General features: G+C 39.8%; 1 protein-coding gene across 3 annotated transcripts in view; it reads right to left on the bottom strand.

Moving 5' to 3' along the window:
* Positions 1-19,622, bottom strand: part of MND1 (meiotic nuclear divisions 1) — a 42,755-nt gene extending 23,133 nt beyond the window's left edge. For 2 of the 3 annotated variants that reach the window (XM_071742988.1, XM_071742990.1), the window contains exons 1-4: positions 19,473-19,622; positions 15,879-15,944; positions 15,036-15,093; positions 12,993-13,141 (exon numbers count right to left, since the gene is read on the bottom strand). In XM_071742988.1, coding sequence (XP_071599089.1) covers positions 12,993-13,141; positions 15,036-15,093; positions 15,879-15,944; positions 19,473-19,475 — 276 coding nt within the window. In that variant the 5' untranslated portion in view covers positions 19,476-19,622. Of the gene's footprint in view, positions 1-12,992; positions 13,142-15,035; positions 15,094-15,878; positions 15,945-19,004; positions 19,152-19,472 lie in introns of those variants that run through there. The other variant, XM_071742989.1, reaches the window with a different exon arrangement.
* Between the last annotated feature and the right edge of the window lie 241 nt (positions 19,623-19,863).

Genomic DNA, 19,863 nt, shown 5'->3' with positions numbered 1-19,863 from the left:
TAATCATGAAACAGACAAACACTGAGAACTATAGAAATTTCTTAGATTCTGACCTACATAACATGCAAGGTTGCCATGATGCAAGGTTAGAAGATTAGCAGATCTTCCTCTGCCTAAAAGCAACAATGATTTTTATACAATTTATTCAAGATTTTTGCTCTCTTCTCTCACAGATTTTACTTCTTTGCCTTTTTTTTTTCCCCAGTTCTGTCTTCACAATAAAGACTTTGTGAAATAAAATAACACTACAGCTCTGTATATTATTTAGAAGTTACAGTGGGTATTCCCATGACAACAAATAAAAGATAAGGATTAGGAAAGCAACAGCAGAAGGAGATGAGATACTGAGAAAAACCAAACATAGGATAAGGATGCAAAAGAGTGAGAAACAGATGGCCAGGGTCTGTGCAAGGAGTCTATGATGATGAGAGAAGCAGGGAGACTTGAATAAAGAGATGGGAAAACAGCTGAAAATACTGTACATGAAAGAAGGGAAGATATTCAGCAAGGGTAAGGGAGTTGGAGAAAGGATAAATACAGATGATATAACACTTAATTGAGAGGAAAGAGCAAATGGCATATGACAGGTTATAGGGCATTAATAGAAAAAAGAAAACAAAATGTGTAAGAGCTGTGTATGTATGACAGCAGAGGATCACATCTGGCCAAACACAGTTACTTACTTTCCCATTCACCAGCTGCAGAAAAGCCAGATTGCAAAGGAGCACAAGTAGCAGATGGAAGGTTTCAATCCTCGGAGCAATCTTGGGACACTTTTCAAGGGAAATGGCAAATAATTTCTCAAGGAACATTAATCACTCAGAGAGAAATCTGACTCCTGCCACAAAGGGTAAGAATGATTTGGAGAAAAAGCTACTTATTGTCTCCCCTGTATGTTTCTTAAGAGAGATGTCTGGTCTGACAGATGCCACAAGTGTAACTGGCCAGGTGTGGAAAAAGGAAAAAATATGGAGATATTGCACTGTACTAGAAAGGTTTGTGTCTCCAGCCTGACACACAATAGCAGGAAGGTTCGGTTCCCCTCCTCCTAAAAAGCTGCCTGATGCTGTCCTACCTCTAAACGAGTGTATTTTTATTTTCCAGCAAAAGTTTTTGTTGGTTGTATTCCTTCTGTTTCCTTATTCTTAACCACTCTGACCACCAATATCCCACCAAACATGTGGCATACCTCCCCAGCATATTAAAATATCTACAAACCTGATGCAAGCCATGCAAAGAGTCCTTACTTAGTATGTACACTGGACAAGAATCAAACCAAGATCTCACATGGTAACCACCAAGAGCAATCAGAGCTGTCAGCCCACTGTCATTACAGAAATATCATATGCTCTGTTTTCTTTCAACCAAAACACTAAAAAATGGCATTAAATACTACCACTACTGTAAGCACCACTCACCGTAGCACTAAAGAACTTAAGGCATAATTTCTTTTAAACTTGTCTAAATTTGCAAAGTTATTTACTATGGGTTTGAAGCTCACTGTGCTTTCTTTCAGGCCAGAGACAAGGGCTTGATTGCTTTTGGCTAAAACAAAAGCAGTTCAAGAGTTTAGGGTGATATTTGCAGCAGATGGGTGTACTTCTTTCCTCTGTTAAACCTAACCCACCATCAAAGAACTTAAATGGAACTGACAGAAGGCACAGAGAGAAAAGTACTTCAAAGCATTCCTCTAGATTGAAAAAAAAATAAATAAATAATAATAAAAAAAATTGAGGCTAGAAAGCAAACTAATACTACATATAGGGTAAAAATGCAACAATTAAGAGCCAAAGAACAATCCAAAAATACTGGAAACAGACCTGTTGTGTTAAAAGGCATAGACCATTCCTCAAAGAAACTGCTCAGCAACCACTGCTGACTAAAACAATGAAATTTAAAGAGGAAAAAAAAGCTCAGAAGTGCTTTCTCAGAAAAGCTTCAGAAGTACTACTACATGAAGTAAGCATACAACTGCTTCTTTTATAGTCACAAATATGTACTTGTCAGGGTCTTCAAAGACACAGAAGCCAATTTTTAAGTTAGCTAACGATGCTCACAGCAGAGCAGAGAGTACTGTCACTGTCACTTCTGCTCTGCTCTCAGGATGCCTGTGCATGACTCCTGAAATGACATTTCTGCATGTAACCCATCCAGTGAACAAAAACTACAGTAGGAGCAGGTCCCAGGTTCAAAGGGATTTGTTTCAGGGATGCGATGTACTCGTAGTGAAGCACAGACAGAAAACACACACTTGTTATACAAATACAGCTAAAATAAATTTTAAGGAGGAGGAAAGAAGCATGCTATGTCTTACCCCAAGTCATTACAAATCACTCCAGCAACATGAAGCAGGGACTCATGTTTTCTGGGAATTAGCAGGAGCATGAGAGAAGCAACTGGGAGACTGCAACAGTTCAACACATACAGGTAAGAACAAGAGTAAAGAATAAAGCAATAAAGAATAAGAGCTTGGATGATTTTTTTCATCAGGAAAGCACCATTAAATGAATGGGAAACAGATCGTAGAAAAAGAGAAGAGACAGAGTTCGGGTTCCTGTACAGAGTTACTGTATTCACAGTATTATTTTTTAAATGTTGCATTATATGCTGGAGATACATTCAATACAAGAACTCACCTTTATGTGTGCTACTAATTTTACCATAAAAGGATTACTGCATTTTTAATTCAATCTTTGAAAGAGTCAGTTCAAAACCTTGAGAAAAAGTAGGGAAAAATAGGGAGAAAAATGTTCTCTTTTTTCCAGAGAAAATGGAGACCCAAAGCAAGTTACATTTGCTGTTCCAATTGAAGGGCTGGTGCACTGATTCTTCTAAGTGAATGATACTTGTTCCAAAACATGATGCTATTTGTTCTGCCAATGTACAAATTCTATCTTGTTAGAGAAGTACTGAGGAGGTAACAAGCGGGTGGTTTTTTTTGTTTTGCATTGTAACTGATGTCAGTGATAAAAATAAAAAAGTACCAGACAGTCAAGCTAAGTAAGTAAAGGTTTTCTCAGGGAACTAACTAAACAAATACCTGATTGTCCCTACTACTGTTGACAAAGCATTAAAAAGATTGTTGAAACCATAGAGAATTCTGAAGTTAGGTCTCTGCAGTCATAAGCAGCATTGGTATGTTTTACTAAAGTATTCATGGGGGTAACACTGATTTACTTGTCCTTTCACAAACACAATCCATTTTGTGTTTCAAGATTACATTTAGTCCTATAATCCTGATTTATTTAAAATGAGAGTGAAACACATGAGAGTGAGCCTGAAATCTCACATAGTAAATTAGGCATAATTCTATCATCAGTTTATGTTGAATATGAATTGTTCTTCCTGTGATGGCTTTTGGATAAGGAAACAGAACACACAGACTATCCAGAAGAAACAAATGAGGAATTTCCCCTCCATTGGAAACTTCAGTCATCTATGTACAAACTTTATATTGCTAGCTGCACTTATTTTGAGGGTTGCTACTATATAGTAAACTCCTCTATATTAAAAGTAGCTTTTAATTATTTTCTATCATTTTAGTTTTGCCTTAATAGTTAAGGTTTACTGAAAGAAGATGTCTTGTCATGAGTGTTTGGTTTTGCTTCATTCATTTTTAACACAATTTAACACAATACAACAGTAAACTCCTGGCCAACCTCTGTAATAGACATAAGGTGAAAGAAACAGTTGTGCAGGCTGAAAGAAAGAATTTAATTTCTCTGGCAGCTTTCAGAGTTGGCAGAATTGGCATGACCTGGGGGACTGATGGTTGCCTACTCAGATATAAACAACATGTATGCCAAATCAACCTAAAAAAAACCCAAATCAAACCAAAAACAAACAAACAAAAAAAACCCCACACCCATAACACCCCCCCCCCCAAAACCAACAACAACAACAAAACAAAAAAACACCACAAACACTATTGAAACTCCTCATTTTCCAACCCTGCTTCACAAAGTCTAATAGGAAAAGCTCAAAGAGCCAAAAGAGAATCCCATGACAGGCAGAATTAGGCAAATTTTCAATACCTGGACATAAAAGATGCTTGTTACCACACATTTGTGTATTTACTAAACCTACCAAGTCCAAGATAGTAATTAACAGGTCTGTTCAAGGCAGAATGAACACTGGAAAATATTTTCCCTTGGAAAGAAACTGAAAGAAAGAAGGAAAGTTCAATTTTTTCCCTAAAGGGCTTTTAAAGATTGTTATCCTAACCAGCTGGCCTGTACACTGATAATGCCTTCAGGGACTAAACACAGACAATCCCAAGTTAAAAAGCAATATTCATCTCATATTCCCTGAGCTCAAGCCCTGCCTAAAGACTACAAAAAACAAACTTTATTCCACTGAGTTTAAAAAAGCCCAAATTCCAAACTGAGATATTGTCAGTAAAATACATTTAGCAAATTCCAGATTTTTGACACACTCTTACACAGCCACTCTTAATGCCATTTCATCATTTGAAAGTAATGTTGAGACAGATAATCAAGTCATCTCCAATTCCTGATACAAGGAGTATTCTATGATGCAACTACCATGTGCTGGAAAATAATGAGCTGTTAGACTATGACAAGAAAGAGCTTGCTTGTTAAGTCTCCCTCCTTCCAAATAAATTCATACATTTTGCTACTACACTGTGGCTTCTTATTGGGTTTATTTCATCCCTTTCAGAAGAGGGGAGTGCTATGAAGTGAGACACATAATAACATGCTAGTATTTTTATTTATGTGCATGCTAGTTTTCTGAATTAAAATATGCTATATTAATTGAATGAGAAGATTTTAAAGCGAAAGTCAAAAGTTCAAATTAAATAAGATTACAACTCACCCTTCCCATCAAATCCAGCTTTGGAAGTACTATTGCCTCTACCTGATCCCCAGGCTGGAAGCTCCTGGCCTTATAGCAAAGACAAACTTATTATAGGTTTGCCAGACAGAGCACAACATCTAAGCCTTTAAGCTTTCTCAGGGTGCTGGGTTTCTGCTGATTTGGCACTCACCCCATGCCACCTACTGTAGGGCACAGGGAGATGTGCAGGGCAGCATCTGTGCCAGATTTGTCTGGGCTTCTGGAGTGAGAGCCCCATGTTTATTACAAATGTATCTGCATTTCTGATCACCAGTTCAATTGCCATGTCAGGACTGGAGCCAGCAGCCAGCATGTAAGCCCCTTCAAAAAGGCAAGGTAAACTCTGTGGTGACATTACCTACAAAATTCAGTGTTTCACAGAAAACAATTTTAGAAAAAGCTTGTGTTTTCCTTGCCTTACATCAGAATGAATCTATAACAGACCACTGCGAAACAATAACAACACATCCTTATTAATGCAGTAGATTATAAAGTAGGTTTGAGGGAAGAATCCTTTACAGTTACTAAAAAGCCAGCTTTTTTTCAAAAAAAAAAAAAAAAAAATGCTCTCAAATCATGCCAGCTTCAGCTTACCCTCATCAAAAAGCCTGAATGGAAAACCTACACCTCACAGTTGCCATCAGTCTAGTTACATATTAACAGCTAGTAAAAGGAAAAGCATGAAATTCAACTAATGAACACCAAATTATGAGGTTGCTTGATTCTAACAGAAGCCTCCAGAGCACCATATTTTCAGAAGTTTACCATGACAGCACTAACTAAGCACACCCCCCAGGGCTTTGCAGCATGCCATTAAACATACTTCCAGAAGGCTCTAATAAGATACAGCATTAGAAGAGTATTCTCTGCTGGACATTTTAGGACTTATTATACTCAGAATCATTTCACAAAATTGATCTTGTTTAATTGCAAAATGCAAAGAGATAATAAAACCCCAGGACTGCTTCAAAGAAAACTTTGTTCAGATCTTCTGGGAGACTGATCCAGGCTTTAAGGATCAACAAAGAAATAAATATAGACCTATTCAGCATATTATCAATGTTTAAATGATGCAAATTCTCAGCTGCTTGTGTTTAGGATATTTATTATTGCTACAACTCCCAGTGCATGGTATGAAGTTAACTAGTCATACCATACAGGCTTCACAGTTGGCCATTTCTTTATGTGTCTTGTCCTTTATTTCAAAGAAATTTACATGTTTGTGAAAGTCTGCATGCTAAAAATAGGGAGGGCTCACTAATTGCCTCTGTTGGGAAAGTCATTGCTACTTGAGGAAAAAAAAAAAGAAATAAAAAAAAATTTTAAAAAACCCCACACAAAAAATCACAAAAAAAAAAAAAAAAAAAAAAAGCCAGAAGGGAATGGAATCACCCAGCAGACTGGGGCTGCAGACTATCAAAACAGCCAGGCCAATCCAAGGAAGACTATATAAATAAAGTTGAAAGCTAACAAGACAGTCTGGACATGGGAAGACTGCCCTGACTGCTCTGGAAACACACTGGGATCATGCCTCCATATTAAAATGGGAATTAGAAGAGAGAACACTTCAGCAATTAGACTTCTATTTTTCCTGGAAGGCACCATTTATTATTTTTTCTGCAACCTAATGAAATTTAGTTGAACGCATGCATATTAGAGAAAAATATCCAAATGAAAAATTACTAACAAGTCACATGCATTAGTTGCAGAAGTGTCCAGGTCTTCACTGGTTTTAGAGGACAATTCTTTAACTATGCTGTTTATTCCCTAACAATCATAAAATTCATACTAAAAAGATAGTCCTAAGCTTTTAGAAAATATATTTCAGCAAATCTTAAGATCATGATAAACCTTGAGGCACGTTATGCATGCAAGTCCTTTATGTTCAGCTAATGAAAAAAAGTATTTTTAAAAACATACCAGATAATGAACTACTACAGCTACTCAGTTGATCATAACATGAAATTCGTGCACCCAAAAACAAATGCAGTGTTCTACCAAACACATTATGCTACGGGTTCCAAAGGTGTTGCACATATACCTCTAGAAATAGCTTATCACTGACAGAAGGAGAAAAAGCAGTGAGAGTCTGCATTCAAAACCATCAACAGAAGTTGAAAACTGAAATAGAGATCTGAGCTGTGTAAGGAGCTCTGTTAAAGGCAGATACACCATCTGCTGAGGACACTGCTACAAAGCAATTCAAAAAATGTCTGCTTCAAAGCACCAGGTCCCATGGGCACTCCCTGGCTGATGCAAAGGACCAGTCAGGGTACACATCTTGTCCAGCATCACCCAGCTGCAAGCAGCATCAAACCTGTTACCTTTCACTGAACATCTGTCATCTCCATGGATCTGTACCTCAGTTCAGGATTAATTACTTCAAGCCAGCCACCTCTGAGCAACTGTACCTACTTGCAGTACAGAATCTCTCTCTGAACTGTGTGGAAATACCCTGACAACTGAATGAGTCAATTGTACCAAGCAGGAAGCTTCTCAGGATGAAACAATGGGGACAACAGAAGTCGCTTGTGCTTCAGCCAATGGGCTCAAGCAGTCTCTATTCAGCAACTTTCCATGCAGTAAATCCAGGCAGAGTATTTGAGGAGGAAAAATGTAACTGTCTAAAAGGATGGAAATAAACCAAGCTGCATCTAGAAAGAACCTTCTGGTGGTTACAACTCAAAATTTGTTGCGTGCATTCTGAACAAGTAAGGTTCTCTCCCTTTAGTTACTTTGCCAAACATCTCCAGGAGGCTTCAACCCAGATTACTCACCAATATGATTATTATTATTTTCATCAACCATTTTCAAACAATGTGCATTCCTAACAAAAGCATTTCCAAATATAGCATTCCCCGAGTCTTTTTTACACTTAAATAAAATAAATCCTTTAGCTTCTCATGTTTTAGTGCTCCTAAGTACAAACAATTTGGCACACAAGAAGGCACTCCATTAGAAGTTCATTCCTGGGATTTGGTGGTGGGTTTTGTTTTCTGAGTTGTTAGTTTGATAGTTTTTGTTTGTTTTGGTTTGTTTTGTTATTTTTCACTAGCTGCCAAAGGAGAGTTAGGATGGACTGGTTTCTTAATTCTTAGACTGGCTCATGAGTCATGGGAAGTGAAAATCCCTCCTCTTACCAACCCTAGGGCAGGGATTTAAGGAATGAAACATCAACTAATCCCTTCCATTTTAACTAACACTGGCCCAATATCATGCTTAGTGGGAGAAAAGGGATTGTCAGAAACTCTTCCCAGATCTCTGTTGCTTCCCAGATACATGTTGTTTACATGTATCTTGCAAAGGAAACAGCATAAAAATTCAATCCTGTATCCTGCTCTAAGAAGATCCATTTAATCTTTCTTGAAGTACAAGGTGACACCATTCTGCTCTCAGTCTCAGAAGGAACAGCAGCTATAATACTCTTTGCTCTTAAAACTTTCCCTTGCCAAAGCCTAAGAATACAAAAGAATCACCCACAAGAAACCAACATCAAAAGAAGAAAGGTTAAGTGCAACAATTAACAGTAATTGTACAATTGTAAAAGTAATGAATGGTTTTCAGCTGAACAGTGAAATGAACTGTCACAAAATCAGAGTGGGGAAAGGAAGTAAACTGGTTGTTTCTCCAAGCTACTGAATTACAGTGCTCACAGTTGTGCCAGTAGTTATACAAACAACATCGTGCAACATTGCCACAAAGGTGATCAAAGGGCTGGAGCACCTCTCCTGTGAACACAGAGTGAGATTAGGGGTTGCTCAGCCTGCAGAAGAGAAGGCTCTGGGGAGACCTTAGAGCAGCCTTCCAGCACCTGAGGGCAACCTACAGGAGAGCTGGGGAGAGAGTTTGTAAAAGGGTGTGTAGTGATAGGACAAGAGGTGATGGCTTTAAACTGGAAGAAGGTAGATTTAGATTAGGAAGGTGCTGAGACACTGGCACAGGCTGCCCAGAGAAGGTGTGGATGCCCCATCCATGGAAGTATTCAAGGCCAGGTTGGAAGGGGCTCAGAGCAACCTGGTCTGGTAGGAAGTTTCCCTGCCCCTGGCATAGGGGTTGGAACTGGATGATCTTTAAAGTCCCTTCTGACCCAAACCAATCTATGATTCTTTGAAGAACGTGGTATTTCAGGTCCCTATCTGTTAAAAATGCCATACTACACTGTAGCAGTCCTCTGTGACCTTATGCTTTGACCATATATCTCTGTCATATTGAATGCCAGACACTCCTAGATGTCACCAGGAATCACCAACATTGCTTCTGCCTCCCTTCAGTCTCATAATGTCAGTACTAAACCTGCCCCAGTGCAGCTCCAGGCAAGATCCCCCAAGTCATGCTGGCTCTGGCAGCCAATGTGCTGGAGAGATGGGACACTCCTTAGTGCTTCTGAGGGTTGTGGTTTGAAGATTCATACACCTTTGGGTGAAAAATGCCTGTTATGAGTTACTTCAATTAATACTTCATTAATAATTATATTTTGACAAAATGAGATATTTATTCTTGGCATAAGAATACTGGAAGTTCAGGGATTTTATAAAACTAATGAAGAATTTGACCTTTTTAAGCAGAAATATCATTGATTGATGGTTTTGTTGATTTCATAGCATTCATAAAATGAAGAGACTGGAGATGAGGTAATTTAAAACTTCAGAACCTGACTGCCAGGAAAGTATTGGTAGAATACAGAAATTTTATTTCAACCATTGTTTTTTAATTGCCATATCTCTGCACAAGAGGATCACAGTAAGAGGATCACAGTGATGATCTAATAAATCCTTTCTGAAAAAAAAAAATCTAGGGTATATAGAACACTTTAAACAACCAGACAAAACTCGCTTGCTCTTCCTTACAAACAGAGTCACATCTCTTTGCTTACTGAGTCTCCAAGTGGGGTTTGTCTTGCTAATCACTAAAAGAGCTGAAATAAAAATTTTTTTTCAAAACCAGTTCCTACACCGGCCTCCCCACAACCCCAAGTTCTGCAAGATGCAGAGAGCTACAAGCAATGTTGCTAAAACTCTAAGAAGTTCTAATATATGCAGACAAACATAAGCCTCAGCAATATGAATTAGTGGGAGAATTTGCATCATGGAGAAGCTTGTTCTGTTTCTCCACATTTTTTTCAAATGTCTCTGCTCAGCATTTGGGATCACCTTCCCTTCACTCCTTACCCACCCCCTCAGCAAACAATGATACTGCCTCGTGGTGAAAAGCTTTCATTGCAGTATGAACTGAACTGCTAGATTTTTAACCTTTTGGGTTTAGTAAGGCAGCTTGATTCCAGCTTTTAACTGCAGAAGAAAGAGACCAAGTCAGGTAGCTAACAAGTGATTTGGACAAGACACAGAAACATGTTTCTCAGCATGCCACAAGCTGTATACAGGAAGGATCAAAGGCAGGCAAGTGTAACAGAAATGGTACAATAGCTCAACTTTTCTTCCTTGTTTTGCATGTTCTGACAAGAAGTATTATGATACTCAGTGACTGGATTTAGAAGCCCTTAAGAAAATCAGTATGTGTTCACATCAAGAAGAATACAAACACTAAAATAGCTAATTTGAACTCACACACAAAATCTGTTATCATCTTGTAAAAATGTTCAGAGATCTGCTCATCAAAGATACCACCCTTTTCACTGTGTCAACAGCCAACAAAGTTATCTTCAGCTAGTGAAAATGTTTTTCCCAGAAATGCTGAAACATTTCCATTCTCATCAGAAAAGCAAGGAAATGAAGAGAAGAATTTTAAGGACTCATGGCACGGTCTAAAGAGAGCTTTTCTATAAGAAGTCTTTAAGTTAGGAGCAAGACTTGGTTTGCAAATAAAGAGTCTGGTAACAGAACTATTTCTTTCAACTGGAACAGTTTCATATTGCAAAAACGTTTATATCAGCACAGCTTATTTCCTACACAGAAATAACCATAAAATAACTTCACAATACAAGAACTCCATATTAATTTAGACAATTCCATAGAAACTATGTTTAACATGGTAACATAAGTTAACAGTACATTTAAAGCAGTACAGCATATGTTTGTAGATAACCCCTTGATACGTATGGTGGACCACATTAGGTAGATTCTGCCAAGACATTCCAAGGAACATATTAATCATGGCATGCCAGAGACCTGCTCCATTGATTATCTTTAAAATTCATGATGGAACTGGGCCCAAGGGCAAAGGCAACAAGTATCAACTCTTCATTCACCTACTTGGATATAATGTGTAGCATGAGTGAAACCAGGAAGTATTAAAAAGCAAATAATTTGCATTGAACAAGACAATGGCACCATGGTGTTTGGTGAACAAAGCGTGAGTTTCGGCACGTTCAGTGCTCAGTTGGCATTTATGATCTGGCAGGGCAAGTAGCCTGGTCTAGAATGTGTGTGAATATATTAATAAAATTGAGTAACTTTACTAGGAAACTCACTTCAACTGATCTTGTTTCAGAAAAACAGTATTTCACTGATGTAGGAATCAGTGCATTGTTACTACCAGTCAATAAGAATGAATTTAAGCCCAGTCATACCAGACTCTACCACCATGCCTGAAAACAGTACAAGCACATCCAGCCATTAATTCTGAAGACCCATACAGTAGCACAAGAGATATATCAAGCTTTCCAACTCATCAAAACCACCTGTCTGAAACACTGTCAATCCACAAATTCCAGTTAAAGATGGAAAGGACTGCAGTCGTTCCTCTTCACTGCCACACACCCCTGAATGTATTACTGAATCATAAAATGACATGAGTTGGTAGAAAAAAAAATAAATTAGTAAATAAAATTCCAGCAAGTTTTACTGTTGTTCTTGAAAAATGCAACAGATGCATCCGGACAGAGTACCAGTACTCTCCTCCCTCTGACAGATGCATGTAAGAAGACATCCAAAATGCCTTCAAATGGCTGTCTAGAGCATACAGGCCAGTAATCAAAACATTGAGGGAAAAGGAAAATAATCTTATGTTGGTTAAAACAGAACAGTGGACTGAACTCCTTCAGTTTAGTAATGACTGAGATTTCCAGGCAATGACAGCATAGCAAGGAATAACTGATAAGGTTATTTCTCAGCTGGTCACACTACACTATTCATAAACAAGCCATTTAAACTGCATTGATCAGGCTAAATAATCTGCCTTTTCAATTGATTTTGGAGGAAAAAAAAAAAAAAAGCATGTTTTTCTAAAATTAATTGGGAGCTCTAAAGAAGCAGCTGAAGTTGACAACACTGCATGTTCACAAGATAGCAGTGGTGGCACTAGATCTATGCCTGAAGAAAATAATGACTGTAAAAACACTCAACTGCTTTACAACACTCAACTGAATGCAATAATTTTGCATTCATTCTAATGATTCTTTGATGAATGGACATAATGCTAAAAAAACACAGGAAATGCTGGCAGTGTTGTGGTGCAATCAGACCATAAATCTTGTTTACTGGTCTTGTTATAATGTACTCCAGTTACAAATAAACTGACAGAGAGATGCTTTCCCGTGCCACTTAAAATAAGCAAGAAAGTTTCTAAAAGAAATGGATAGATCAATAGAACACCAATGTTATAACAAAAGATGCCTTGTTCTTCTGCAGAAGGTGCTCTTCTCTCCTAATAAAAATGCAATGTGGGAATGCACAAGTACTCACAAATTAAGCTACTGATAAAAACAGACAGGAAAGCACAATGCCATGAGTAGAAAGCATGGCCACATTTACTTGGGCAACCTATTTTAGTCCTCTCATGGCTTTTAGATCACTACCACATGATGGCCTACATTATATAAAAGACACATGGAAGCATATGCTGCCTGAGTATGCAGAGGAAGTCCTGAAATGATGTTTTGCATTATGAATAACGTGCTTGCAGCAGCAAGAAGTCTTCTCAAGCTGCAATAAGAACAACCTGAAGTACTGAAAGTACTGTACTGAAGTAATAGCACAATAATGAGAAAAAATGTTATACCACAAGTGCCAGATGATTCCTATGGTTGCATCTGTGATGTGTGTGTGTGTGTGTTTATGAGTGTGCAGGTGCACCTACACACACAAGGGGGTGCATGGTATAAAAAAGAATGACAAGAGAGTACAAGGAAAAAGCAAACCCCTTCAGGTAAACAAGTCCTTTCCTTAAAACAGATTTACCTGAGACTCCAGTTCTTCCAGTTTGCGTTTCCTGGCATGAAGAGCTTTACTTGGAAAAGCCCAGAAATAATTGGAAGTTCCAATTCTATCAGTGTCCACCATGCCATCGTCAACCAAGCTTTGTAGAATCTCTTTCACTGACATTGAGGCTAATAAAAGCAATAATATCAAATTAGAAGTGCATAGCATCTAAACAACAAAGAATTACAACTACCATAAGCCATTGTCTATAATCACCTGTATGAATATTTCACTGGATGGACAGTTTCAAGAGGACACCATGCCTAATGCTTCATTTGAAGGAATGAATCGCTTCAAAATCATCAATTTATACATAAAAGCTGCTATTCAACACAGACTGCAATACATGACAATATCAGAAAAAACCCATGAGAGGGTACTTGAGAAGCTGTCTTGCAATCTCAATTCTACCATGAATTAACTTACAATTTTTTGATTAAGAGTGTAATTACCTTTCACTTCGTAATGCTTATCAAAGCACTGAACTGCAGCAGAGGCACTAAAACCATCTGTCTACAGATTCAGGAGGGACAAATTTTAGTTCTGATTATATTCAATTCCTAGACAAAGTCATCTTCAGTCAGAAGGATCCAAAACATTGTTGAACATAAGTGCTCATTTTCTAGCAAATGTGTTGTATAATTCACCATTTAAAAAACAAGACCTGTTCAACTAACCAAAGTAGTTGTTATCCTCAAGTGTTGCAGACTTTTGAGCTAATTAATGGTTTTTAGTGTCTGACTTCAGGAACATCCTATCTATTGGAAGCTGCAGGCTGGATGACAGCATGGGAACATTTCTCCAGGCTAGATGTTGGGGGTTTTTCAGAGTAAATGGGCTTGGATTGCGTGGACAAATATTTTCATACTCAGAGGCAGGATGAATTTGGACTATTCAAAGGTGTTAACAGTTTTAGAAATACTACACTCCAGATTTTTAAATACAAAATTCCATTACTTCTATTTACTGTTTTGCATCCTTCCGCTTCCTGCAAATTACAATTAAACATTGACAAAACAATCAAGAGAGCATCACATCTCTTCAGAAGCCTACAAGTGCCCCTGTGAGCTGCTGACACTACTGAAAAACTTCTACAGGCACATACAGAATCATAGAATTTTCAGGGTTGGAAGGGACCTTTAAGTTCACCCAGTTCCAACCCCCCTGCCATGGGCAGGGACACCTCTCACTGGATCAGGTTGCTCAGAGCCCTCTCCAGCCTGGCCTTAAAAGCTTCCAGGGATGGGGCTTCCACCACCTCTCTGGGCAACCTGTTCCAGTGTCTCACCACCCTCATGGTGAAGAGCTTCTTCCTAACTTCCAATCTAAAACTACCCTCATATGTCTGTAGTTCTTTCAACAAATTCACTTATTCTTCCAGTGCCACAAGGATATTCCAGTCAGGGGCAGTGGCAACCACACAAACATTATGCTTTGTCCCCCTTTTGTCAATGAGCATAGGAAGGAAGCAGGAGGAACATATAAAAACAACTCAACAGCTTACGGTAAACCCTCTTGAACCTAATCCTAAACCAATGGATCTCATCAGAAAACCATTCATTGAGAATATAAACCCTTTCCCTTTACAGCTGTCCAGCCACTTTTTTGGGGGGTAAAACTCAACAGAACACTAACCATGTAACACATCTGGACTAGCACTTTAAAATAAGACATTACAAACAAGACATTTGAATCCTCTGTTCACTACCTGAGTACCTAGAGCTTTATAGACTGAATGTCACTGCAAGTCATACATCTCAGAACTTAGGAAAACAACCATCCCATGTTTTAGTGGTTAACTTAGAATTAGCTCTGGCAGTTTACAAGTGACAAACATCAAATTGAGGTAGGGGGTTGCTGTTGATAACACTTTTAACACTACAGCCCTGCCATTGACCAGCCTACCTTTCTAGCTGTTTTTTCCATTATTATTACAGTCACACACCTAAAATTGTAGTCAGGGAAATTTACAGTGTATGATCTGTCCCAAATATTATCAATGGCTCAAGAGAAATAACTTACTAATCCCTTTTTCTTTTGGAGCAATCTTCTCTATATCCTTCAACTGGAACACATCTTTCTGTGCAAAACATAGAAGACACTTTAGCTCCAAATGACAGCATCAGCTAAGCCTGTCTATTACACTAAATTAGTGCCAACAAAACCAAGAAATACACTGCATGTTCATGTTTTGGTAGGGAAGTAGGTTGCATATCCCTCAACAGAACTAGAACATTCCTAGAATTAAAAAAAAAAAAAAAAAGACAAACCAAACAAATAAGAAATATTATTGTTGTGACAAGCCCTGTTCTTTTCTTTGGTACTCTAAAATCACCATATTTTGCTTTAAGTTAGACTGCAAACCTCTTTAGGGCAGGCAGAGCCAAGGCTGAATTGTCAATATCAGATGCACCACCTTGCTGAAGCACTGTGAATTACATGCCATCAACACAGTTGTAGCTCTGCTTTTGGTTCTTCAGGTTTCTTCTCCACAGTGACCTCTTCCAGGTCTGCTTCCATCTTTTTTAACATATAAGATTTCTTCCTCTCATATATGGCAGAGATACTTCTTAATCTCTTGCTATCCCTCTGATGATAACAGACTCAAATTGAGGGAGATTTAAATAGGAAATACATGAAACATTTAACACCACCTGTGCATCCTTCTGCCTTGGCTCTAGCTGGGGACAAGCCATGATCAGAAGCTACATGAATGAAGCTCTGTCCTTTTAATTTATCCACTGATAACACAGGGCATCAGTGAAACACACATTGGGATGCAAAATGTTGATCAAATTCTACAGTTAAGCTTCTAGGACCTGTTTTTCCACCTATTTAAATGCAGGACAATGACAAGTTACTTACTGTTTCAAAAAAGATCTCCATCATGCGAGCTCTCTTCTCCTCAAAGCTCAGACCTTTTTTCTTGGACTAGAAAAGGCAAAACCAAACAAAAACCAAACAAAAACAACCCAACACATTTAGATATTTCAATAATTCACATCCACTCAGAATTCAAATCTGCTTACGTGTAAGCTATGTTTGCCATCCTTTAAAATACCTTACCACTAACCCCAGACTTTCCAATTAACTAACTACTTCTTCACAAATAATCATTATATCAAAGTAACCCACCCTCAATCTACTGAACTGGTGGATCTATAAGTTTGGAGCCAACCTTTCATACGACATAACCCAGAGCTCAAACCTTGATATCTCTCGGCATTCCCAAACAGTTCCTCATTTTACCTTACTAGTTTTAAAATGTGTATTTATACCAGTTCTCAGCAACTCAACAATATGATTAACAGTCCTTAAAACAATATGAAGGAATTACTTTTTTGTTGTTGTTTGTTTAGAATAGTTTTTATCTTGTGATATAGAGAGAGTGCTACGGTATGCAGACCACTTAGGGTTTTTTAAGGAGATAAAGTACATTTTGAGGTACTGCATCTTTAGTAGAGATATTTCTGTAGCAGTTAGCTAGGTACCCAAGGTACATTCTGAAGACACAATGAGTCACTGCCCCCAAAGGCTTAAAATCTAGACATAAACCACGCATATTTAAAAACTATCATAAAAAAAAATTATTTCCTAAGCAAGTATTTTATAAGTTCATCAAAATTCTCACCACTTTCCTCCATTTTCCAGAATGTTCCTATTTAAAATCTATTTCTACAAAGATAAAAGTAGGAACATCACAAATAAACACTATTTTCACTTTCCATTTTCAAATTAGGATGAGACAATTTAACACATGAAGATATGAGGCTGCTCTTTTTCAGACTGTTTAGGGCATCGATTTGAAGTGACATTTTCAAAAAGGTTTTTGTGACTTGGCACCTTTGAAAATGTGACTCTTCTTCATAAATTGTTTACCCTGCTCATATTAAACAGCAATGCAGTTATATTCCACAGAACTGCAATCTCTTCTATCAAATTTAGCCAATTCAGTATTCAGAAGTCCTACCCAACTTTATAACTTCAATGTCACATGTTAGAACCCTGAATCTTTTATTTCTTTTCTCTGCATTTGTGTGACCAAGCGGTAACTAATGTGGATTGAACTAGAAGCAAAAGGCAGAAATTTCCATTGACAGACTGCTACCAGTCATACAAAACTCAAAAAAATTCCTTCAATGACAACTTTTGACTAATTTAACATGCCTCTTTTAAAAACGGGATATAAAATATTTCACAGAGAACTGGAGTTTTATTAATAGCATTTAGCATAGTCCTCAACAACCCAAAAGCAGTGGACTTAAGGTGACTCAGGAATGTTTTCCCTTGCCCCACTCCCAGTTTTGGTTTGCAGGCTGCAAGACCCTGAACTGCTGTGTGCAACTACAGGAAATTGATGGGGGGATAGAGAACTTTATAAAAATAAAAATGGCAAAAGTATTGTTGCCCCTGAATCAATACAGGCAGTCTAATAGCAAGATGAGAAATAGGTCAAGCCCCTACAGAAGGGAGTCACAGTACCATTTCTTCACTTAACTGCTGTTTCCTTATTAAATAAATCACATGACAGGGCAGCATAAAGTTTAAAATGTCCATCAAGAGCAAAATAGCCAGATTGATTTAGATTTCAAAAAATAAATGGAAAAACTAGCTTTTGCAGCAGCAATAAAACACAGGCATGAACAGAAGCAATTCAGTATTACATCTAAAAAAACACAATTCACATTTTTTTTAGCCTCCTCTCTTCTGCTTCAGGCAGAGGTGCCCTACATCAGCGCTGACATCAGAGCTGTCTCCTATGACAGAAGGTTGAAGGATTAGAACCTGGAGTCACCATGTATAAGGAAATAAAAGCGTGAACAGAAAACAGAATGATCTTCAGCTTCTTTCCTCATGCTTCCCAAACAGCTCAGCGCCAGACAGCATAGAATCATAGAATTGGCTGGGTTGGAAGGGACCTCTGAGATCATCAAGTCCAACCCTTGATCCACTACCGCTGCAGTTACCAGACCATGGCACTGAGTGCCACATCCAGTCTCTTTTTAAATATCTCCAGGGATGGAGAATCCACCACTTCCCTGGGCAGCCCATTCCAATGTCTGATCACCCTCTCAGTAAAGAAATTCTTTCTAATATCCAACCTAAACTTCCCCTGGCACAACTTGAGACCGTGCCCTCTTGTCTTGCTGAGAGTTGCCTGGGAAAAGAGACCAACCCCCACCTGGCTAAACCTCCTTGAAGAGAGTAACGAGGTCTCCTCTGAGCCTCCTCTTCTCCAGGCTGAACAGCCCCAGCTCCCTCAGCCTCTCCTCATAGGATCTGTGCTCGAGCACAGCAACAGGAACAAACCCCAGGTATGCACGATGTGAAATCTAAGTATTTCTGCAAGCACATACTTATTCACTGCATCCCTCAGGCACAAGGTTTCACACCAGCCCTCTGACAAACAAACAGAAGTAACAAATCAACGTGTTTTCTAGCCAAATTTTATTAATTTTCACACTTTCCCCTGCTTCTTTGGCAGGTGTTTCACACCGTGTATATAAAACTCAGCAGTCATACCACAGAACCGCTTTGGATGGAAAAGACCTTTAAGACGATCAAGTGCCACTAACCCAGCACTGCCAAGTCCGCTACTTAACCTTTTGTCCCTAAGCATCGTGTCTACACGACTTTTAAATACCTCCAGGGATGGCGACTGCCCTGGGCAGCCTTTTCCAGAGGCTGACAACCCTTCCAATAAAGAAAATTTTCCTAATATCCAATCTAAACCTTCCCTTGAGGCCGCTTCCTCTCGTTCCATCACTTGTTACCAGGGAGAAGAGACCAACCCCCACCTCGCTACGCCCTCCTTTCAGGTAGCTGTAGAGAGCGATAATGTCGCCCCTCAGCCTCTTTGTCTCCAGGATGAACAACCCCAGCCTGCCCACCCTGTTCTCACCCGGGTGCCTGCATGGCTGCTGCTGCTGCCACCCATTTCCCATTCCCTGAGTGCGGCTCCCGGCGGCACTCAACAGGCACCGCGCCCACCTCCAGCTACAGCCCCAGGTGCCAGCTGGATTTACACGACTTTCGCCAAACCAAACCAAAGCAATGGCGCACGACAACACCACAGCCCCAGAACCGGCTGTTGCGGGTGTTTAAGGGGACGGGGAACCGCGCTGTCCCCCAACGCGGGGCCGGGAGGGGGGACAGGGATCGCTGCCGCAACGGCTGCGGCGATAGGGGCGGGCACCTCCCGCCGCTCTCCCTCAGAGGGCGGAGGGAAGGAAGAGAATGGCTCCGCCCCCCCCCCACAGCGCCAGAGCCCGCCATGCCCAGCCCAGTCCGGCCCGGCCCGGCCCGGCTCGGCCAGCTGCGCGGCTCCCTCCGTGGTGCTAGAGCCTCACGAACCGCCCGGCCCGACTCGGCTCGGCTCGGCTCGGCACGGCAGCCCAAGCTGACACCGCCACCAGGAGCGGAAGGAGGAGAGGGGGCCCCGCCATTGCCGCCGCTTACCATGTCGCCTCCGGCGCGGTTTGATTTCGGCGCCACCGGAAAGGAGGGAGGGAAGAGGCTCCGGGAGGCCGCCTGCGCAGCTCCCAGTGCCCGCCCAGCGGTGGCCGCACCCCCCGCAGGATGCGCCGGGGCGCTGGGCGGGGAAGGGGCAGGGGCAGGGGCGGAGTCGTTCATTCTGCGGCGTGGAATAAAATTAAGGTGAAAAAAAAAAAAAAAAAAAAAAAAAAAGAGATGCGTATGGACGTTATAGTCTGATTTTTATGTCTGGAGGAGCAGATGTTCGCGTTTTGATAAAGCAGTTTTGCTGTAGCAGAACGCAGGTTATCGCTTCTCTCCCGTTTATCATAATACGGGGTTTGGTGGGTTTTAGTGGGGTTTTTTTGAAGCACGT

This window comes from Heliangelus exortis, chromosome 4 (assembly GCF_036169615.1).
Source record: "Heliangelus exortis chromosome 4, bHelExo1.hap1, whole genome shotgun sequence".
In the NCBI taxonomy this organism is placed as follows: domain Eukaryota; kingdom Metazoa; phylum Chordata; class Aves; order Apodiformes; family Trochilidae; genus Heliangelus; species Heliangelus exortis.
This window is presented reverse-complemented; position numbering and strand designations above follow the sequence as displayed.